The following is a 22,918-nucleotide window of genomic DNA, read 5'->3' as shown; positions in this document are numbered from 1 at the left end:
CATCGAGCTCGGGAGAATTCGACACATGACCACGGTGCTGCCTTGCATACTATTGTTATTCAGCCCAGCAAAGGAATCAAGGAGATTGAAGTCAGCACCACGTAACCGCCCGGCTCTTCAAAAGGTACTTCTTCAGCTTTGCGGGTGAGCTGTTGGAAGTGAATGACTCGTGCTTTTCACAACTTAGTATATCCAATCACTGCCCATAGCTTACTTCAGCTACTTGAACTTCAATATGACATTTGTAACCCAAACGGCTAAAAGTCCAGATGGCGTTCCACATCCCTGATAATATCCAGCGTGCTGCTCGAGAGCGAGGTAAACCTCTTGGCCAGGGCTAGCCTCTCACCTTGGACAAAGTCTAGTGCGAAAGCGAAACCTTGTCCACGCCCCACAGTCCATTCTCGGTACTGGCGTAAAACATCTCGAGAGACGTGGGATGCTGGGCGGATCTGCCATTGTCATTGATAACCAGTACCCTTGCGCCGGAGCCGATTCCATGGTAAACGTCCCAATTTCTATTGCTGGCCATTGCAAGCTCGCTCGACTTCGATTTGAGGTCCGCGTCGGGCCTAGTCGGATGCCGGTTGGGCGAAAGGACCATTCCTTACGCTTCGGGAGTTTTGCCAGGAGGGTCGCCTCCAACTTGGTTCCCACCAGGTACAGCCACGCAGCTTTCTGATCCATGTCCCTCTGGACTGGCAGACGAGGTCTGTCCTGAAATCCATACCGTACAAGGTTTCGAAGGTCACTGTTTTCTCTTTAAAGCTCCAGCGCGAGACGGTGGCGATGCTATTACAAGCATCAGAAAGAGCTTCAGCCCGTGTTTTGGGCGTCTTGGTGCGTAACCGACTCGACATAATGTTTGTTGTACGTGATTGTGTGGTGTTGTTTGGGTCGGGTTCTCAGGTTTTGATCTGATCAAGTTCTTGTCGGATTCTGTTTGTCCTTGACAGGAACTGAAAATAACGCAAACTACAGTCCGCAAGTCGGCATGGATGCTTAGATAAGTGCAGCCAAGAAGAACAAGTCCTGTAGTTACCTGATATCAGGCATCCAAACAACCGCAAGTCTCACAGCAGGGTCAACCATGCCCTTATACATAGACTGATAAGCTTCTAAAGTTTTGTGTGAAAAGACTTTCGCATAATTAAGATCTCGCCTCCTCGGAAGAGCCGACCTCTCCGACCTTTCCAACCGTAGACCTGCATTCGCCCAATCTCAAGGAAAGGCTAGAGTCCCTCACCGACGGAATCATCCAATATTCTGACCAGCTCCCAGCCGGGCCGGCAATACCAGAATCAGCGTCAATTTCCGGATCGAAATCATTAATAATCCCAATGCCCTCGCGGATGTGCATTGCAGGGAGCAGATAGCTGGTACCCTTTTCTTTTCTTTTTTTGTAGTGAAACAAATGTTACATGCTGAAGAGCTTGTAGAAAGTCTGGCCACGTTTAATAGGCTGGAGTACGTAAATTGGCTCGCTTTTGCGATGGATTAATACAGCTGGATTATGGTGGCTACCTGTTCCTAGGAAATGGCCTTCGCCGTCGCCAAAGGGCATGGGGAAGTTGAACATCTTGCACTGCTTCTCGTTGCCGCCATACCCGCCATACTTGGGAGATTCGGATTCGCCGTAACCGCCGTGCTTGGGAAACTTGTAACCATACAGGTCTTCGTAGGCTGGAGGTGGTGCCCCGGCAGGGATGTACGGCGGCGTCTTTGGTGGGCCGGTGGGAGGTGGTCCAGCAGGAGGAATCGGCTTCGGTTGGGGCTTTGGCTGGGGCTTTGGCTGGGGCTTGGGAGCCTCCTCTTCATACGGCGATGGCTTGTAGCCCTTGTCGTCACGGACCTGAAGCACATGCTCCGCTTCTTGTGCATGGCCCCGGGTCGAATTGACATCGTATGACTTGTAGGGCTTGTACGGTTTGTACGGCTTGTAGGGCTTGTACTTTTTTGGCTTGTATGGTTTGTAGGGCTTGTAAGGCTTGTATGGCTTGTATGGCTTGTACGGTTTGTATGGTTTGTATGGTTTGTAGTGGCTGGCTTCGGCCTTGACCTGACTGCCTGGTGTGTCTGGCACATCGACGTCCACCTGGGCTAGGCTGGATGTGCCACTTGAGGGTATGGGAGTTAGCTTTGCAGGCAGAACCCCCCGAATTGGTCACAGAACTTACTCTCCGGAATTCTGGCCAACAAGCGGGAGGGCAAGGGTACCAGCCACGAGGGATGTAGCGAGTAGGCGAAGGACCTGGGAAGCGCGCATGTTGAAGGTTGTTGGGTAGATAAGGTAGGTAAATACCTAGGTAGGTAGTGTTGTTGACGAGTAGGTAGGCAGGTGCAGACGAATCTCCTTGTGAGCTAAGAGTAGTGCCAGGCAGACAAGTTGTGGTACCTTGCGAGCTACAAAGACGGTCTTTTTATAGATGATTTATCCACCATGCTGAGGGTAGGTAGCATCACCACTCACTTCCCCACCCCGAGTTTCGTATCAAAAGCAGCCACACCATAATCAAAGATCAATCATATGCCGGACCTTTCACCAAATCTTGGCAGATACCAGCAAATATCGGATACAGAAATTGATAAGCAGAACAAGCAGAAAAAGCTTTTGCCAGTAGAAGTTAGCAGACAAGCCTCAAAAAGGATATGCTGTACGTCACAACATCAACACGTGATGCCTACAGAAGAGTTATATCATGGATCATCTGGAAGGTCGTCCAATGGGTGCATTATTCAGTAGAGGTGACAACAAGCTAGTTGGGTGGACAGATGAATAGAAGGATAGAGGCTGTCATCTGGATATTGCACATGTGTCTGGTTGGTAAATCAGATTCCACTGAAAGGATGTGATGGGATGTTGGTGCCAATCATGGGCACATAATAAAGCCACACTGTCTTTGACTTCAGACCCCCGCCGTCATTTCTCCCATCTAGACATCAATTTAGACGACACGCTAATTTTATTCACAAACTCATATCGACTTGAGCCGAATGCGAAGGCCCGAGCCGTGGTGTCCGTTGTCCGATTAATCCCTGGGTCCGGAATTACAAATTGTAGGGTTGTCCGTTGGGACACCTTTTTCTCTTGTCATCCATCATCAATCGTACTCGTGCGCCCTCCACCAATGTTGGTGTGGATGGATGTCAACTCACTAATATCTATGACAGAACCAACCCCTCTCTTTAAAAGGGCCTTAATTCCCGAAGATTTCCGCAATCTAAGCCTTCAGATAATTTACTTTTCCTTTTTTCCTTTTCAAGAACGCACAGCGTCGAAAGCAGTCGAGGCAAACCACGGAGTGCCTAATGAACCCCCGGGCCCCGACTGGGGGAACCAAAGACTGGTTAAATGCCGCCATGAACCACCCATCGCCAACGTCCGAGTCCACTTTCCGAAGACGAGATCAGGGAATCAAGCCGAGAAGCCGCCGACAAGTGAGGAGACGGACTACAGTTTTTCTCCGACCGGCCGAGAGGGCTTACCAAGATCACGATGTAGGAAGGTTACGATAGGAAACCCAGCGGAAGGTTCTCAACAAGGGCTGGTCGTCTGGCTGAGGTGTTGCCATATTGGCGGGGGAAAGTAGTCTCAGTGCTGAGTGCTCAGACTAGTCTAGATCTAGACCACCCTTGCTGCGCATGGTCGACCGAGCGCTCCATGTACCTTATCAGCCACATGGCTTTTTGGCCAATCAAATCGGCCAAAGAGAACGCGCTCGAACCAGAGAAATCTCTTGTTGGTCCCATAGGTACAAGTAAAGCCACGAATTGAGCCACAGCTCAATTATGGAGCTATGGGCTTCAGGGATAAACCCTGTGTCTACCCTCCGTGCACCTTGAGGCACGGGGTCGCGTCAGTGAATTAACCCCCTAAGCAGGACCGGGCCCGAGCCCGGTCAGGCTCTATCCGCCTCTTCCCTCCTTGTTTTCCCCTGTGTAAATACAGAAGATAGAACGCCCGCCGAGATACCCCTCGGGGGGTTGCTAACGACCGGCTAATAAGCCGGGCCGAGCCCAGAGCTAAATCATACTACTATTACTATTACTATTACTACACAACTTCCTCCAGCTACAACCACGAATAGAGCAGATTATGGATTTGCAAACAGCGTTTGTTCCTGCTCGGGCCAAACCAGTCATCCAGAAGAAGCTCGCCAGCAGAGCATGGAGGGATAACTGGTATCAAGAGGACGACGACGTGCCCGCAACAGAGGGCCAGCTAGAGGCGGAGCTGGAGGAACTTTTGGAAATCCAAAGGACCGCAAACGCCTGCTTCAATGACGAGGCATCAGAATGTTCGTGGAACATCCAAGTCCATTATCCACCCCTCAGGCAAGCGACGAAATGGGGCTCTCGGTCACAAGTCTCCCAGTTACAACGGCGCATATCGCGAAGGAATGGGCGCCTGTTCAAGTTAACGGCATGTCTGCAGCGTCTTCAGCTCTTCAGTTGAGACCTGGGTTAGGAAAACCGAAGGGCAACCGAGCTCGGCCAAGATGATCGATTTTGCCCTATTGTTTGGTGGTCTTGTAGACATATAAGTAGGTAGTTACTCACTCGAAATACTGCGCCCGAATGTTCGAAGTCCAACAAGGAGTCCTTGCCAATATTAATCCTTGTCACGGCCGGCGTTAACATAGCACGGAAGCTAGTGAATCGGCACCTATCAACGAAGATTCTACTTTAAGGAAAGGAGAGTAAATAAAAGTAAGATCGTGGGACAACTCTTCTTGGCGGAGTACGGGATACTTACAAACCTGTCGTTACCGACGGCTTCAATTCCTGAAGAGCCTGTTTTTTGGGAGCATGCCATGGAGATTTTGACATGATTCCATTACCGAATCCAGGATATAGGAATCCCACAGACCAGTCGGATGCGATCTGTTGCAAGGCGGACCTAGAAGAGAAGAACTAGTCTGTCTCCCGAAAACGAATAATATAACGACTACTGTTAATAGGCCTTTCGTAGGTGGATGCATCAACAAAACGTTACATCGGGTAAAGGTGGTATATTGTTGTCTGTTCAATAAAACTATCTAGGTTCGAGAGCTCCTGAACGTCTTTCCTCCTTGTACCCGTAATCGGGACCGGGCAAGTCACGTGTGGGTCCGTGGGGCACCACACGTGATTCATCAATTGAATTGATGAATTGAACGCGTTACCCTCTGTTCCAACAACTACCTTGTATATAGCCATTGACCCCAGGTGAGAATCTATGGCCAGAACCCCCTTACGGGTTTATCGAATAATCCAACCATATCTTTCACCCTTGTATGATACTTTAATATAATAACCCTCGGATATAGTCCCGTCAATCTTCCTCGTCTTGCACCCTTCGTCGATTTCAAGAATAACGTTGTCGTTATTAATTTTCAAAACCGTCTGGGTATTCTCACGCGCATCAATTACTGCCTTGGGCTCATTATTGCGATCGAAAAGCGTAATTGCGCATGCTCCATAGTATTTTGATGTAGGAACAGGGTCTATAATCGTTAAAGACATATTGACGTTGGAATCGAGAAAGCAAAATAGTATACAAAAGGATAAAAGAGAGGATTGGCAAAGCAATTTAAAGGTTTCCGTTATCTTGTAGAGTAGTAAAAATTTATGGAAAAGATGTCTGGTCGACTAAGACTTCGGCCGTTATTTATAAACTTTCCTACAATTAATTAGGGGAAAAATAATAATTTATTTTTCGCACGAACGGGGCGGTTAAAAAATCTCAAACAAAAAGTTCAAAATTAAACATTTTGACTTTTTTCTATTTTAATATTAATATAATTTATTTTTCCCCAAGTTTATTAGAATTTAAGGGCAAATATTATATTTACTATAAATATAAGTAAAAAATACCACCTTTTACTACCATTTACATGTTATAGTACGCGTGGGCCTTTATTAATTAAATTATTCGCGGTAATAACCATATATTTAAATTGTTTTTTTATTCAAAACTATTACCAAAGTAGGTTAAACCTACACACCTATACTAGCGAATACTATACCGGCGGATGAATTGTTACCCTTACTATTATAATAGTATCAAAAATGCGCTTTGCGCATTACAAAATGCGTGTTCGCTATAGTATATATATTTAGTTTTAATGCTTAGATTAAGCCCCCTTGCTATTTTAATCTGCCCGACAATTTAACAGATAGGCCAATGGTACAAAAGATCCTGCAGTACCTGCACTTTGCATATACCTCGTCGGTTCCCAAAGGTATTGTCGCGCGCACGTGACATTTGCGTTGCAAAGTGGACCGAGTGGTCCATATAGTCTCGGGGCTCACCCCTGACCGCGCGCTCCCCAATTAAACCTGTGGTTCAATTGTGGTTTTGCTTGTACCTTATGGGTCCAAACCAAAGAATTCGCTTGATCAGGTCTGAGGACAGTTTGTCGATTTTCACCGTTTACGGAGGTAATTCGCTATTTTTAGAAAGTTGCTCCTTTATATAAAATTAAATAAAATTTGTAAATTATGCGGTTTATATATCGGATATAATCGTCAACGGAATAATTAGCAATAATTTAATGTCTATTTTTAATATTTAACTTGACCGAATTGGATATTAGTCTCATTTTTTTTCTAAAGCTGGATTTACTTTTTTATTTTTTATTTTATCATTAAATAGTAAAACTTTTCCACATCAAGGGTAATATATAGATTGAAATTGTAATACAAGTATTATATAATGTAAAAAAAAACCGAATAGGTAAAATAAATAAACTATTTAAAAAACTTACAATTTAACAAGGCTAATATTTTATTTACTTAAATAGTATTAAAATTAAAGTTATAATAATTAATTTTTATATAAGAGCTAATGTCCACGCGAAGTTCAATTTGTTTAAAGTTTCAAATGGGTTATTTTATAAATTAAAATACTAATAATTACCAATATTATACCCTTTCTAATATTAACTTTAGTAAATAAATAGTTGGAATAAAAAGATTAATATAATTAAAAAAATAGTAAAAGTAATGTGCTATATTAATATTGAAATATAATTAATAAGCTCGGTGCAGTTTGCTCGGCAAGGGGGTCTAGTCTGAGCACTGATACTATGAGAGTATTAAATGGGTCAACGACATGTCACTCTCACATTATTTTACTACCACCCGGGCAATTATGGTAGCAAGTGATGTGCAAGTGATATTTTACGTCAGAGCAGAAAGCGAAGCGCAGGTAGGACGTAGAGCAGAGTGAGCATGCACCATTTGGTAGATGTCTTAGCATCAAAGCAGTCGTACAAATTCGCCCGTTCCTTTGCTTCAGTGCTCTTTTAGTCTAGGTAGTACCTACAGCCGTCAAACAAACAGTTGACCGGATCGTACTCATGCTTGAAGTCACATACCGAGAAGTACTCATAGGCTGAGGGGCCGATATCAGAAAACTCTGCTCGCACTAGGCAGTGTTACGACCAAACAAGTTGGGCCAGCACCAAGGAGGCCAGGTGGGGTCACACCCCTCCTGACGACATTCGCCAAAAGGAATCACCGACCGGCGGGAAAGGATTACATAAGGGGAAAAGACACGTGACATCACGTGATTGCCAAAAGAGGGATATGATTGATATGTCGCATATCAATCATAGCAGAACAAGTGATATGTCGGCTATGGAACATATCAAGCATATCACGTCGAGGGACATAGTCTATATAAGGCACGCTCATTACCATGTAGATAGATTCGATTCTAGGATTGCTTAGCAGCAATCAAACTCTAGTTAACCTCAATACTTACTTGAGAACGATCATAACTTCACCCCCAGTCATTGAGAACCCCAGTTACCCAGTCAGACGCTCAGTTGCTTCAACCCACTGTACTTTACCATAAGAGCAGGTTACCCCGATACCTTAATCGTAACATTTTGATTGCTCCTGTTCAGTACTTTGCCTTGAAGCATACCGAGCAGTATCCGACAACATGTCTTCCCAGACGTCCAAGAACAACACCCCCAGCACCCCGGCCACGAGCAGCAAGGCGGCCCAAAAAGCCCCTGCTCGGCCCAAGGACGATAGCGACAGTGATGACGAGGAAGACCAGCTCCGTAGGCAGGTTGCTCAAACCAACCAGGAGCTCCACGAACAGACGCTCCGCGCAACCCAACTCCAAGAGGAACTCCAGGCTCTCCGAGCCAGTGCTAACGTTACCTCGACCCCTCTTAATGGGCGCGAGAGACTCAAGCTTAACCCCCCAGCCACATTCGATGGCACACCTGGACAACTTAAAGGGTATTTTGTACAGGTACGCACCTACCAAGCATTCCATCTGGAAACTTTCCGCAGCGAAACAGAAAAGGTGGTACACGCGGCCACCTTCCTCCGAGGACGAGCCTTGTCTTGGTTCGAGCCTCTGTTGCAGGAATGGCTTGATGTACCCCCCGAAGAACGACGCCAAGAAGTCACCGACATTTTTTCAACCTTCGCAGGGTATGAACGCACTCTCCGTTCCTTGTTCCAGGAACCCGATGAGAAACGACAGACCGAACGAGATTTGGCCAACCTACGACAAACCAAGTCAGCCTCCGCTTATGCAGCCGAATTCAGAAGGCTAGCAACAAGGCTGGACATGACCGAAGAAACCAAGATCCTCCAGTTCTACCAGGGACTGAAGTTAGAAGTAAAAGACGAGGTATCCAAACTCGACCGACCCGAGGATTTCCTCGAGTACGTCGAACTTGCCATCAAACTTGACAACCGGATTTACGAACGCCGACAGGAAAAACAAGGCGGACAGCGAGTATTCGTCACCTCAACTCGACAAGCCAACACGGGACGCAAGTACCAACACCCCCAACCCACATACCACAGAAACAATGGTGGATGGCAGCAGCCCCGTCATATGGCACCCCAGACCTACAGTACAGCTTATGGTACCCACAGTGGACCTATGGACCTCAGTGCCACACAACACAAGAAGCCCCGTAAAGACCCCAAGAGTGGCAAATGCTTCAAGTGCGACAAGACAGGGCACATCGCCAGAAACTGCCCAAGAAACCAGGAAGATATCCCTGATTTTAGGGGCAAGACCGAAAAACCACGAGGACTTAATGCCACCAATCACCAGCAACTACGGCCTGACCAACACAGCACGATAAACTGGACCACCTGCTACAATGACAATTGCATGGTACATAACAGCTCCAAAAACGACGCAGGATGGTACCCACAGAAGCCCCGAGGCACTCGAACCCTAGCAGTAGGAAACCGAGTACCCCTAGGGACAGGACTACCAACGAAGTTACACCGACAAGAGACCCAACTACCCGAACTCACGGACTCGGATGCCTCCGGAGAATCGGATGAGGAACCTTTGGGACAAACCCACCACATCAGGACAACCAATTAATCCTCAACACAAGAATCAAGCGAGGATTCCGAGGAAGAGTCCAGCGAGGAAGAGACCATGCCCTCGAGCCAGTACAACGCAGCAAGGAAAAACAACCCCTACATATACGAAAAGAAGCACATCGATTTACACCGAGACGACCAATCAGTACAGTTTCCCGGATTGCCACTTCAGGCACAGATCCGACATCCTACAGGACCAGTCAATGCAACTTTTGGAAACCACCCGACCTTGGACACCAAACACCCTCAACACGCAGAGATCTTTTGGGCAGAATGCTTCCGAGACAACTGTGGACTCCACTTAAGCAGGAAGATAGTCCACAACTTTTTCCCACGACGACGCAAAGCAACAGGCATTCACGAAGTATATACCACAACCGACCTACCAAATTGGGAAATTAAGATAAGACTCAACACTGAGCCAGCCGCAATCTTCACGCCTAACGACAACTACCCCATGGCGTGTTGCAACCAGAAACAGTTCCCATGGTATGAGTGCACCCGAAGCGTATGCAGAGTACATATGCTAGCCAAAGCACAGGCCTGGCACAAACAGAAATCACGGCAACCAGGACCTGCACCAATGACCAGAATTGTGTGGAACCCCAACGTACGAAATAACGAGATAACCACGAACGCACGCAAAACACCCGTGCCAGCGAAGCACTCACTTGACCTAGTCGAAACAAGAAGTAGCCACACACCCAGGGACAAGAAAAACAAGGACCCACGACGCGAGTCCAGCAAGTCAAAAAACTAAGACAGCCAGACGGCACAGGGCACCGAACGGCGACAACAGGAACGAAACAAAAAACCCTGAACGCTACACAAGACACCATAGCAGCACATGAACACATATTTCTCGACATACGACTCGATGGCAGACCCATACGAGCACTCCTCGACAGTGGAGCACAAGGCAACTATATCTCACCAAGGGTCGTAGCGAAACGACGGATACCTTGGCAGCAAAAGAAGGAACCATACCAGTTGCAGACCGTGGAAGGAGAGGCAGTTTCATACGGGAACGGCACCATCGAAACAGAGACCGTACACCTCTGGATGGAGAGCTATGGACGAAAGGAACAAATCACCTTAGACATCACGGAGATAGGGGACAAAGACGTGATATTAGAAATCCCCTGGCTTAGAAGGAGCAACCCCCGGATAAATTGGACAACCGGCCAAGTCCAATGGGAAGAGCCGTTAGCCTCTGAAGGAAAACCCAAGAAAAGGACTTCACGCAACGAGCGTAGGGCACAGGAACGAAACCAACAGAAGATTATGGCGCTATTGAGGAAAAGCGAGCCACGCCTGGAGCCAACATCGGAAGGATCGCGACTATCCATGAGCGAAGAACGATCGAACCTTACCACATTGATCGACAACATCCCGGCCGAATACCGGATGTATGGACGACTATTCAGCCCCGAACTCGAAACAGGATTACCCGAGCATAGTCCGTTCGACCACGAGATACCATTGAAAGAAGGAACACAGCCCAAATTCCACAAGATATACGGCTTGAACCCAACACAGATGGAGGCACTAGATGAGTACCTCGCAGAAAACCTCAAGAAAGATTACATCAGACCATCAATATCACCAGCAGGATACCCAATCCTCTTCGTACCAAAGAAGAACGGAAAATTACAACTATGCGTGGACTACAGACAATTAAACGACATCACTATAAAGAATTGCTACCCACTCCCACTAATAGGAGAACTCCGAGACATGCTCTACCAAGCACAATGGTTTACGACACTAGACCTTAAAGGAGCATACAATTTAATCCGTGTGAAGGAAGGCGAAGAATGGAAAACCGCGTTTCGCACCAGACGAGGACATTATGAGTACCTAGTAATGCCCTTCGGTCTTACCAACGCCCCAGCAACCTTCCAAACTATGATCAACCACGTTCTCAGGGAATGCCTAGACATTTTCGTCGTTGTCTACCTGGACGACATCCTTGTCTTTTCCAAGACGTTGGAAGAACACAAGCAACACGTTCACACAGTCTTACAGAAGCTGCAAGACGCTAAGCTCTTAGTTGAGCCCGAGAAGTGTCTTTTTCACAGCAAGCAAGTCAATTTCCTAGGATACACTATCGCTCCTGGAGAAATTAGGATGGAGGAATCGAAAATCCAAGCAGTAAAGGAATGGCCTCAACCACAGAACGTAAAAGACGTTCGGGCATTCCTCGGATTCGTGAACTTTTACAGAAGGTTTATCAAGGGATACGGCGCGATCGCCACCCCATTAACCAACATGACCAAGAAGGACCTAGAATTCCAGTGGACGGAACAGACACAACAGGCCTTTGAACAGCTACGAGACGCAGTAGCCAGAGAACCAATCCTTAAGATACCAGACCCAACGAAACCTTTCGAAGTCGAGACCGACGCATCGGACTATGCGATCGGAGGATAACTCAGTCAGCGAGACGAAGAAGGACGGTTGCATCCTTGCGCCTTCTTCTCACAAAAACTACATGGACCAGAACTCAACTACCAGATTCACGACAAAGAGCTTATGGCCATCATTCGAGCATTTGAAGAATGGAAACCACAGTTATCCGGAACTAAACACGAGGTGTTAGTTTACACGGACCACAAGAACCTGACCCACTTCACCACTAGCAAAGTGTTGAACAAACGACAAATCAGATGGTTAGAATTCCTGTCAGAATTCCATTTTAGGATCATTTACCGAAAAGGAACAGAAAACGGCAGGGCCGACGCCCTCAGCCGAAGACCAGATTACGAGAACATAGTGCCAGAGGAAACACGGGTTATCCTCACCACAGACGGAAACGGAAACCTTTTACCAGCACACCGGAGCCTTATAATAACAAATACGGTAACCACACCAGAAGAAATACGGAAGATCCACGGAAACAAAGCCCACGGACACCAAGGAATTTCCAAGACATGGAAACGGCTAAAACAGCATTACAACTTTAGAGGAACACGACAAGAAGTACGAGAAGCCATTAAGGACTGCGAACTTTGTGCCAAGAGCAAGTCCGCAAGACATAGGCCTTACGGACTCCTACAACCCTTACCAGCCCCCAGCAAGGCATGGCAGACCATTACAATGGACTTCATCGTCAAGTTACCCCCTTCGGAAGAACCACTCACTAAGACCAAGTACGACAGCATACTGGTTATAGTGGACAAGCTCACCAAATACGCCTACTTCCTACCATACAAAAAAAGCAGCAACGCCGAAGAAATCGCCTACACATTCCTACGAGTGATTGTCAGCAATCACGGACTTCCAGAAAGTATCATCACAGACAGAGACAAACTCTTTCACATCAAGATTTTGGAAATCCCTGATGGAACAGCTAGGAACAGACCACAAACTATCCACAGCATTCCACCCACAGACGGACGGACAAACAGAGCGAGCCAACCAAACACTGGAACAATACCTAAGATGCTATGTGAACCACAAACAAGACAATTGGGTACGGTTGTTACCCACAGCACAGTTCGCTTACAACAGCTCAGAAAACGAAAGTACCAAGACAACCCCGTTTTACGCCAACTATGGATTCAACCCTACAGCGTACGGAGAACCAAGAACCACGACTACGGCACCGCGAGCCGATAAACAAGCGAGCGAGTTACGACAATTACACAAAGAACTCCAGCAGGAACTAGAGTTCGTACGAAAAAAAATGATGAAATACGCCAATCAGCATCGGATGAAGGGACCATCCTTCAAGGAGGGAGATAGCGTCTACCTCATTCGACGCAACATCAAAACACAACGACCTAACAGCAAGCTCGATTTTAAGAAGCTTGGACCTTTTAAAATCAGCAAGAAAATCAGCGACACCAACTACAGACTGTCATTACCAGACACCATGAAAATTCACCCCACATTTCACGTATTACTACTGGAACCAGCACCACACGGCACCAGCACACAAGAAACGATCGAGATCGACGCAGAACAAACCTACGACGTTGAACGAATACTCGACCACAGACGAAACCACGGCAAAACAGAGTACCTTGTTAAATGGGAAAACTATGGGCATGAGGAAAACACTTGGGAACCCCTTAACCACCTCCAGGATTGCCAGGAACCGCTCCGCCAGTACTATCAGGAGTTGGATCTGCGAGCAAGTCAGCCAAGAAAAAGAGGACGACCTAAGAAAGCACCACCTACCATTCCCAGAAGTTAAGGACCGACCAGGACTCGAAACCATACCACCAGACGAACCTATCAAGGAACGATCAGTATGCAACACAAAACAAAAACACCAGAAAACGACGTACCAACGGAATGTTGCGCAAGAACATTCATCTCATCCAACAACGAAGGATTTAGAGGACCCATCGGGAAAGTCGAATCCCAGAGAAAATTGGAATCCGGAAAAAGCGACTCCAAGGACATTTCAGGCAGGACCTCGGTTGATCGTCGACGCTCCTCCTGTTCTGCCTCCTCACGCTCCACCCGATCCAATTCCTCCAAGTCATCAATTCCGCGAGACACAGCTCGCATCATTTTCTCAAACCACAATTTCTTTTGTTTCCGCAAGCGAAGCAGTTTCAGTTGCTTCTCCTGAATCCTTTGCTGCTCCGCCAAAATGTCCTCCTCCAGAGCTTCGACCTCCGCATCCAGTTTCGAATGCTGCCGACCGATGTTGCGCAATTGGGCGTTAGACACCCCCAATACGTCGCAACCAGACCGATTGACACGAAGGCATTCAATGCAACGAGAAGAGTCTTGCGGCGAGACAGCGCAACGCACCATGCCGCGCGATTCACAATAAGAACAAGAAGGCATGTCCACGGAACAAGGAAGGAGAGACGCAAGAAGAGCGTGGCGACGTTCCGTCGACGAGCGACCGGATTTTGGTTTGGCTACACGACTAGACATGGCGCAAGAGAGTTAGCCAGGAAGGAAGGAAAACCAGAACAGGGATCAAGGGAGTACGGACTACTTAAAGGCCAAAGGGACTTGGCCAAAGGAGAGGAGACCTGATGTTACGACCAGACAGTTGGGCCGGTACCAGAGAGGCCAGGTGGGGTCACACCCCTCCTGACGACACTCGCCCAAAAGAGATACCGACCGGCAGAACAACGATTACCTAAGGACAAGGCCACGAGATCTCACGTGACCTTACGTGACGGCCAAGGGAATGGATCTCTATGATCTGTAGAATCTCAGTTGAGAATCACAGATCAAACAGATCAAGAGAGATCACATTCGGAACATAGTCTATATAAGGCACGCTCATTACCATGTAGATAGATTCGATTCTAGGATTGCTTAGCAGCAATCAAACTCTAGTTAACCTCAATACTTACTTGAGAACGATCATAACTTCACCCCCAGTCATTGAGAACCCCAGTTACCCAGCCAGACGCTCAGTTGCTTCAACCCACTGTACTTTACCCTAAGAACAGGTTACCCGATACCTTGATCGTAACATTGGGCCAGCACCAAGGAGGCCAGGTGGGGTTACACCCCTTCTGACGATATTTGTGAGGATCAGGCCCCCAGACCTACCCTCAGAATCACGACTCGGCTCTACCAGCCACGCTGAGCCAGGGATCGGACAAAGGGATCCACTGACCTCGGATTTAAACGCGTCTCTCCAGCGCGCCGTCAATCGTGATTTCTCTCTTCTCTTCAGTTTAGAATTTTCGTCGATAGCGCCTAATACACTGAGGTTCTCCAATGTATGCCTGGCCGTGACAATATTCGCCAAAAAGAATTACCGACCGGCGGGAAAGGATTACATAAGGGGAAAAGACACGTAACATCACGTAATTGCCAAAAGAGGGATATAATTAATATATCGTATATTAATTATAATAAAACAAATAATATATCGGCTATGGAATATATCAAATATATTACGTCGAGGGACATAAACTATATAAAACACGTTTATTACCATATAAATAAATTCGATTTTAAAATTGTGTTAATTATATGCATTATTTTGCATGTAATAAGCCCACTTTTATTTGTATATAGCCAATTTTATTTAGTGCCGAAGTGGAGTGGGGAATGGTGGAATTCCGTTACTTTGTTAATGCAGGAATGCAATTTAAAGGTCAGCGAGTGGGGTTAGCTACCCTGTACCGGGTTTAATACCCACCCTGCACCTGCGAGTCAGCTACCCTGTACCGGGTTGAAAATTTCACCAAGTCAACGTTTAAATGCAAACCCAGAGATGGTTTGTATGCAAATGAGGGTGTTTTTTCAAAAACCCATACAAATTAGTTTTTCGGAAATTCATTCGCGGCACCGGAACCTTTTCTGGCGTGCGGACCCCCACTTCGATGTCGGAGAGTATGTAAGGGAAATAAAGCAAAATCTCCCCCAACCAATTATTTATCAGTACCAAAATTATAGTGCATTTCTACCTATTATTCAGCGCTTTTAGCACTGGTTATTTACCACGCCGCACCTAGGGTTTACCCCTATATCCCCTGTTAGCACCATTGTTATTAACAGGTTATGAGCCCGGAAAGGTTCTAGCTAGTGCACTAAAGCGCACTTTGCATTATTGGAAAGCCCTGTTTTCAGGCTTTAATTTGGTTATTGTCGCATATCCGCAGCACGTATATTGACGAAGATATTGCTGTTTTTGTGCAAATTGTTGGTTATAGGTGCTACGTTAGCACCTATCCCCCCTGTAATTACAGTGAGGGGTCGCTATATTAGCGTTTGACTCAGGCCCAATTTTCAGGCACTGCAGCGCTCGCTCGATTGCAAATCCCAAAATTTTTGGTGTGGTTTTTATGGGTTGTGCATCGCTATTGCGATTGGTTCAAATTTTTAGTGCGTTAATTAGGGTTTGCGCTAACGAGTCAGGGCCAAAACCCCTGTATTCGCCCGCTAATAGCCCAGTGATCCACTAACCGAACGCTGCAAATTACCCTGCAGGTTACCCTGCACCCACCTAGCGAATTGAACTTTCGATCGCTAGTGCACCTGGATCGGTACAAATAATACCAGGGCACCCATTAATTGTGGATTTAGGGATTCCAACCCTGTATTTTCAGTGGATTCGATCATTGAAAATAGCAATAAGCCCTATATTTGGCAAGTATAGGCCTGTAACCGTTAGAAGGCAAACGGCTATAGAAAATCCTAGATTGGGGTATTTACCCTTAGGCGACTAGGTTAGTTTTTAACTATAATTCAGGCCACCCTACAATGGAAGACAGCCCTATGTCGGGCCTCCCAGGCCCAATTCCACCGGATAGGGGCCCTGAATCCAGCCCGAATGAAGTTCTAACCGCTAAATTACAGGCGCAAGACCTGCAATTAAAAGCGTTAACTACGCAATTGGATCAACTTCAGCACACAATTCAACAGTTAACATCTCTGTTGACGCTGAAAAATGGTGAACCCACTAGTTTTAGTGGTATTGCGGGTATTAATACCCCCAATAGCGGTAATCTGGAGGCCAACCCACAGATTTTTAGCGCTAATACCGCTACCGCACCACCTAATCCACCCGGTAACCTAATTCTAGGTGACGGGATAGGTAAAGAACTATCAAAACGGGTATTTTCCTTCCCCGAAAATTGCAAATTAGTAGGGGCTAGCAATTACGACCTGTGGAAACAGGCACTTATAGTACAATTCAGGGCTATAAAAGCTGCGGAATTTATTTCCAACCCTGAAATTGGCTATAGCCTACCGGAACATGAGCAATCAGTCCTATTATTGCTTATTAAAGACAGCCTAACCAAGGAACCTTTAGAATCCATTGCATGGCATTCCAGCCCTGTAACGGCCTATAAGACCCTGGAAGATAGCTATTCCGTTGCACCCGAAATTAGCAGAGACTCGCTATATCGGGAATTTCACGCCCTAAATTTTTCGAAATTTAGAGGGTCAATACCAGAATTTAACAGCCGTTTTAATTCCCTGGTAGCTAGATTAGCGAATGCCAACGTGCAAATTAGCCCTATCGATGTACGAAATCAATACCTACGGGCCCTGGAGGGGACGTTCCCTACCTGGACCGAACGCCAACGCAGTACCCAACGGGCCCTGCAGGCTATAGGCCAAAATTCGGATCGATTAAATTTGCAATACCTTATGGCGGACCTTATATCCGAAAATTCGATTTCAGGCTCTACAACTGCCAAAGCCACTAATTACAGGGCTGAAGGTCGAAAATCAGGGAAAAAAGGCGCTAAAAAGGACGCTAAAAAGGAAAATAATGGGCAGGACGGCACCTCCAAATCACGAAAAAAGGGCAAATCAACCCCTAATTCGGATTCGGCTATTGCAAAAGATAATAAATCCTCCAATTCCAGCGAATCGAACGCTGGAACTTCCATGATTTCAATGGATTTCGAGTTATTTACGGGCTCGATTCCAGGTGACGTTAGCGTTTGCGCAGCGTATAACGCCCTGGAACAGGCAGGCGATTCGGGCGGTAATTTACCGTACCGGGCACTGCAACAGGAGGTTAATTCCGCTATTAGCGGGGTTATAGAATTATGTTCGGAATCGGATTCGGAACCCGATTATACCGGTAAAACGCTAAAACCACAGGTATTAGCAACTAATTCTAAGGCTAAGACGAAGCCTGGAAGCGGCGTAAATAGGGACCCTAAGCCCCGACGGCTAGGCTACCCGGTCCTGTACGATACAGGTAGCACGCACCATATCTTTGCAAATAAGCAATTTTTTACCGATTATACCCCCGGCTCAACAGTCGAAATCGGTACCGGAGGTGGCCCTGTTAGGCCTATTGGCACTGGAACTGTTAAAATACAGGTCCGGTATGGCTCCAAAATTGACGAATTTAGAGAGGTTACGTTAAATAACGTGCTATATATCCCCTCGTTTGGAATAAATATCGTTAGTGGGCTAATACACTACAATACAGGGGGCGTATTATTAAAAAATACCCTGTACGATCGGGATCGCAAGGCGTGGGGACGCCTAAATACCGCCAAAAATTCGTTCTGTTTGGAGGTAAAAGGGTGCGATATCCTTATTCGAAATACTACATCTACGGTTTCGAATTACGCCTGTGTAATTGGTGAATATAGCACCGCCTCTAGCCTAACCTTACAGGGGGTTACAAAGGGCTACGCAGCCCCGTTGGAGGTAAAACTAAATAATATAGTCCCTGAAGACCAAGACGACTATAAAATCTACACCGATTCGGAACCGGGAGAAAATACGGTAACGGAAGTGTTAAATCCCAAACAAAATAAGGATATAACCGTAGATTTACCTGTAATGCAGAAATTTAGTGCAAAAACCCCTGAAAATCCACGTGAGATTGGGCCCCGTAGGCCCGGTAAGCCGCTAGATGACCCTTTTAAGCAGCCTAATTCAAAAGGGGCTAATACCGAAAAAGAGGGGGTTTCCCACACAAGAAATCCGTTGTTAGAACCTCCTTTAGTACCGGAATTAGTGCAGGCCCCTGTAAATTACCTCCCTTTAAGCCTAAATCGAACTACCGATGGTTGGGTAACAGCTGAAGGAGACGGAATTACAGGCGATTGTGACGAAATCCAGGCCCAAAAAGCCCTGTTATGGCACAGGCGCTTAGGGCATATAGGGTTGTTATTGCTTAAAAAGACCGCTAAAAACGCAGACGGTCTACCTAATTTCGACAAAATTAGGGCTATTACCTGCATTACTTGCATTAAAGCCACCTCTGTTAGGCGTACAAATAAAGGGGCACTCCCTACACCCCCTAATATCCTCGATTCCATAGAGGGTGATACAGTAACCCTTAAACCTAACCCTCACAATAAAAAACCCGTATTTTTGTTATTAGTGGATCGAAAATCACGTTTTCGGTGGTCGATCTCACTACGGAATAAAGCCGGACCTACGGTTTTAGTGGCTATTAAAGGCTTTTTTAAGGTTTTAAAAGCTACGTACGGGCGCTACCCCACTAAATTTCATTTTGATGGGGGGCACGAGGTAAATACAGAGCTTCAAGATTGGTTTGCAAGTAAAGGTGTTAATTTTAGCACCTCCAACCCCTACAACCATGGCCAAAACGGGCTAACGGAACGGTCCGTTAGGGTTATTTTGGATAGGCTAAGGTCTACCATTTTAGCGGCAGGTCTACCACTATATTTATGGTGTTATTTACTGTCAGCCGTGGTTGATTTAGTTAACCGTACAGCGGTAACTAACAGGGAGTTAACACCCTACGAGGAATTTTATTCCGAATTTCAACCTGGATTACCACACAGGCCTAATTTAGGCCATTATCGGGTTATTGGTACCGTATGCCAGGCTATTATACCGCTGGAAAAACGCCAAAAATCCAACAAATTGGCTCCCCGAACGGAAACAGTAAGGCTTTTAGCCCATTTATCCAATTCTACAGCGTTGGTTTACGCCCCCGCCAGACGGGCCGTATATAAAACCTCTACCGTAAAAATTTTAGAGGGTATACCCGCTGAAAATTTGGCTATTCCAGGGGAAACGCTACAGATTTCAGAGGGGGAAAATCCAGATTTAGAGGGGGATTCTAATTCTGAACCTGAAGACGAAATCTACAGCGCCAAAACTTTGGATCCAGTGGATAATAATCCCCTACCTCCCGCAATTACAGTTCCTCCCTGGCCTGTACAGTCTACTGTTCGCCCCCCAGAGCTTATAACGGTAGCGGTGCCTAATTCAGCACCTAAAATAACAGAAGTTCCGGTGTTTTCGGCACCTAAAATACAGAATATGGAGTTAAATTCGCAGTTCGAAAACCCAGATCCTATGGATATCGATTACGTGCATTATCTTTGTTATCAAACCCAAAAGAAAACAAAGAAAAAGCCCACTAAAGACGGCGAACCAAATAGCTACCAACAGGCCCTAAAAAGCCCTGAAAGTGCTAAATGGTTAGCAGCTTTAGCGTCTGAATTCGACCAGATCGTTACTGCAAAAACCTTCCGTTTTATCCCTAAAATTAAAATGCATACAGGCCGTAGACTAATCTCTACCCGGCCGGTGTTTAAATTAAAAAAGGATGAAAATAATAAGCCTATAAAGTATAAAGCCAGGCTTGTTGTTAGGGGGTTTTTACAGGTCGAAGGCCTAGATTATATCGAGACTTTTGCTAGCACTAGTATACCGCCCACCTGGCGTATATTATTGGCTATAGCTAATGCACAAAATTGGGAAATAGAACAAATCGATTTTATCGGTGCGTTTTTAAATAGTGACCTTACCGACGTAGATATTTATTTGCAAATTCCAGAGGGTTTTAGCGATTGGGCTAGATCTTGCAGCCCTACTACCGCTAAAATTTTAGTGCAAATGGGCTATAATCCAAAGGAAATGCAAGTTATACTGTTGGAAAAGGCGCTATACGGTCTGAAACAGGGCCCAAGAGAATGGCAAACAAAGCTAAAAAGCCTACTTTGTACAGAAGGTTTTAAGCCGCTGATCTCTGATCCAGCTGTCTTTTATAATGCTAAATCCAAGCATTTCATTGTTACTTTTGTTGACGATTGCCTGCTAATAGGTCCTAAATTGCAATATATTCAGGATTTAAAAGCCCGTTTTAACAAAATATACGCATTGGAAGACAGGGGCCCTGCAGCCTATTTTTTAGGCGTTCAGATTATAAGGGACAGGCCTAACCGCCTGCTTTGGCTCCATCAAAGTCAGTATATAGAGGAAGCATTAGCAACGTTCGGATTAGCTGATTGCAAACCTATTTCTGTTCCCTTACAGCCGGGTGTGCTAAAATATAGTGGGGGCAAACCCGTAAATGCGCTAGAAATCAAATTGTTACAGCGTATTATCGGCACCCTAATGTATTTAATGCTATTAACGCGCCCGGACATCGGTTTTGCGGTTCAATGGTTATCTCGTTTTTTAACGAAAGCCACTACAATCCACTTAACGGCAGCTAAAAACCTACTTCGCTACTTAGCAGGTACTAAATCCCTAGCAATCTGCTACGGAAATAGGGTAATTAAAGCTAATTTACCACCTAACTCTTTGATTGGGGGTTTTAAAGGCCTAAAATTACTTGGTTTTAGTGACAGCGATTTTGCCGGGGCTAGGGAAGATTCAAAATCCACTTACGGATATTTGTATACCCTATCTGGGGGCCCTATAACGTGGAAGTGCAAAAAGGCTAGTACTATAGCTTTAAGCACCCCAGAAGCCGAAACCGACGCCTTAGCGGAAGCCCTGCGTGAAGCACAGTGGCTTAAAAGCCTATTTACAGAGATTGGACTACCTGTAAAAGGCCCTATTGCAATATTTGGAGATAATACAGGCTCTATAGCTAACGCACACAACCCTACGCACCACCAACGTACTAAACATACGTTATTAAAATTTCACTACGTAAGGGAGTTAGTTACAGAAGGATTAGTGACCCTAAAATACCTGGAATCCAAACAAATGCCCGCTGACGGCCTTACAAAGCCCCTAACGCTTCCAATTCACAAGGTTTTTTTAGAGCTTATAGGGTTAAAACCCCTGTAAACTTAGTTTTTACCTATTGAATTGTAGGGCACCTAGTTAGTTCGTTAGCTAACTACCACCATTTTTCTCCTTTGTTTGCAATTATTGGATTTTTGTTAGCCCGACACCAACCGATCTACCCAAACCTACCCTGCTCAGGTTGATTATTAAGCAACTTATACCAACCTTATACCCGAAGTCAAATCCGAATTTAATTAGCTCGCGTTTTGGGCGACCTAGCGATTTTTAATCTACCCTATATATTAAACTCTTCTGGGATCCACAACAACGAACAGCCAGATTAGCTACCTGGCTTAGTAGTAAGTTCCGTTGGTTATAATCTGTAGGTCGTGGGTTCGAATCCGGGGGTTGTTACAATTCTGGGGGTCTTTTTCAATTCGGGGGTTCGTCCAATCTGGGGTTCAGTCAATCGGGGGTTTGGTACAAAGGGCTTATTCATCCAGGGGGTTCGCACCGGGGGTTCGAGTTGGGTTGGGACACAAGGGGGAATTTCTTTTGTTTTTTTGTTTTGGGGGTTTTATTTTACGTACTTTTCTTTTCCGACTTTATTTTTGGATTAAGTAGCAAAAGAGAGGGGGTGTTAATTATATGCATTATTTTGCATGTAATAAGCCCACTTTTATTTGTATATAGCCAATTTTATTTAGTGCCGAAGTGGAGTGGGGAATGGTGGAATTCCGTTACTTTGTTAATGCAGGAATGCAATTTAAAGGTCAGCGAGTGGGGTTAGCTACCCTGTACCGGGTTTAATACCCACCCTGCACCTGCGAGTCAGCTACCCTGTACCGGGTTGAAAATTTCACCAAGTCAACGTTTAAATGCAAACCCAGAGATGGTTTGTATGCAAATGAGGGTGTTTTTTCAAAAACCCATACAAATTAGTTTTTCGGAAATTCATTCGCGGCACCGGAACCTTTTCTGGCGTGCGGACCCCCACTTCGATGTCGGAGAGTATGTAAGGGAAATAAAGCAAAATCTCCCCCAACCAATTATTTATCAGTACCAAAATTATAGTGCATTTCTACCTATTATTCAGCGCTTTTAGCACTGGTTATTTACCACGCCGCACCTAGGGTTTACCCCTATATCC

The 22,918-nt window shown here is 45.9% G+C and overlaps 5 protein-coding genes across 5 annotated transcripts; 2 read left to right on the top strand and 3 right to left on the bottom strand.

Annotated features, from left to right (window-relative positions):
• Positions 1 to 361: 361 nt before the first annotated feature.
• Positions 362 to 2,266, bottom strand: MGG_15310 (uncharacterized protein; the record flags this gene model as incomplete). Its single annotated transcript, XM_003710751.1, has 3 exons — positions 362 to 606; positions 1,525 to 2,117; positions 2,178 to 2,266. 3 exons carry the CDS (start codon positions 2,264 to 2,266, stop codon positions 362 to 364), a joined length of 927 nt encoding a protein of 308 aa, XP_003710799.1.
• A 2,151-nt stretch (positions 2,267 to 4,417) lies between these two features.
• On the bottom strand, positions 4,418 to 5,505 carry MGG_16501 (uncharacterized protein; the record flags this gene model as incomplete). Its single annotated transcript, XM_003710750.1, has 3 exons — positions 4,418 to 4,514; positions 4,757 to 4,900; positions 5,336 to 5,505. 3 exons carry the CDS (start codon positions 5,503 to 5,505, stop codon positions 4,418 to 4,420), a joined length of 411 nt encoding a protein of 136 aa, XP_003710798.1.
• Positions 5,506 to 13,208: 7,703 nt separating this feature from the next.
• Positions 13,209 to 14,420, bottom strand: MGG_16500 (uncharacterized protein). Its single transcript, XM_003710749.1, has 4 exons — positions 14,321 to 14,420; positions 13,656 to 14,251; positions 13,546 to 13,599; positions 13,209 to 13,492 (listed from the first exon to the last, which is right to left on the bottom strand). The coding sequence occupies exons 2-4, from the start codon at positions 14,164 to 14,166 to the stop codon at positions 13,437 to 13,439; spliced, it is 621 nt and encodes a 206-aa protein (XP_003710797.1). The 5' UTR covers positions 14,167 to 14,251; positions 14,321 to 14,420; the 3' UTR covers positions 13,209 to 13,436.
• A 923-nt stretch (positions 14,421 to 15,343) lies between these two features.
• MGG_16499 (uncharacterized protein) lies at positions 15,344 to 15,806 on the top strand (the record flags this gene model as incomplete). The annotated part of the gene is made up of 3 exons (XM_003710748.1): positions 15,344 to 15,458; positions 15,616 to 15,684; positions 15,748 to 15,806. Coding segments are annotated over 3 exons (243 nt in total), but the record flags the coding sequence as incomplete, so codon positions are not given.
• A 6,632-nt stretch (positions 15,807 to 22,438) lies between these two features.
• On the top strand, positions 22,439 to 22,901 carry MGG_16498 (uncharacterized protein; the record flags this gene model as incomplete). The annotated part of the gene is made up of 3 exons (XM_003710747.1): positions 22,439 to 22,553; positions 22,711 to 22,779; positions 22,843 to 22,901. Coding segments are annotated over 3 exons (243 nt in total), but the record flags the coding sequence as incomplete, so codon positions are not given.
• Between the last annotated feature and the right edge of the window lie 17 nt (positions 22,902 to 22,918).

The sequence above is a fragment of the Pyricularia oryzae genome, chromosome 1 (assembly GCF_000002495.2).
Source record: "Pyricularia oryzae 70-15 chromosome 1, whole genome shotgun sequence".
NCBI classification, from domain to species: domain Eukaryota; kingdom Fungi; phylum Ascomycota; class Sordariomycetes; order Magnaporthales; family Pyriculariaceae; genus Pyricularia; species Pyricularia oryzae.
The sequence above is the reverse complement of the archived record's forward strand: the minus strand, read 5'-3'. Positions and strand labels throughout refer to the sequence as shown.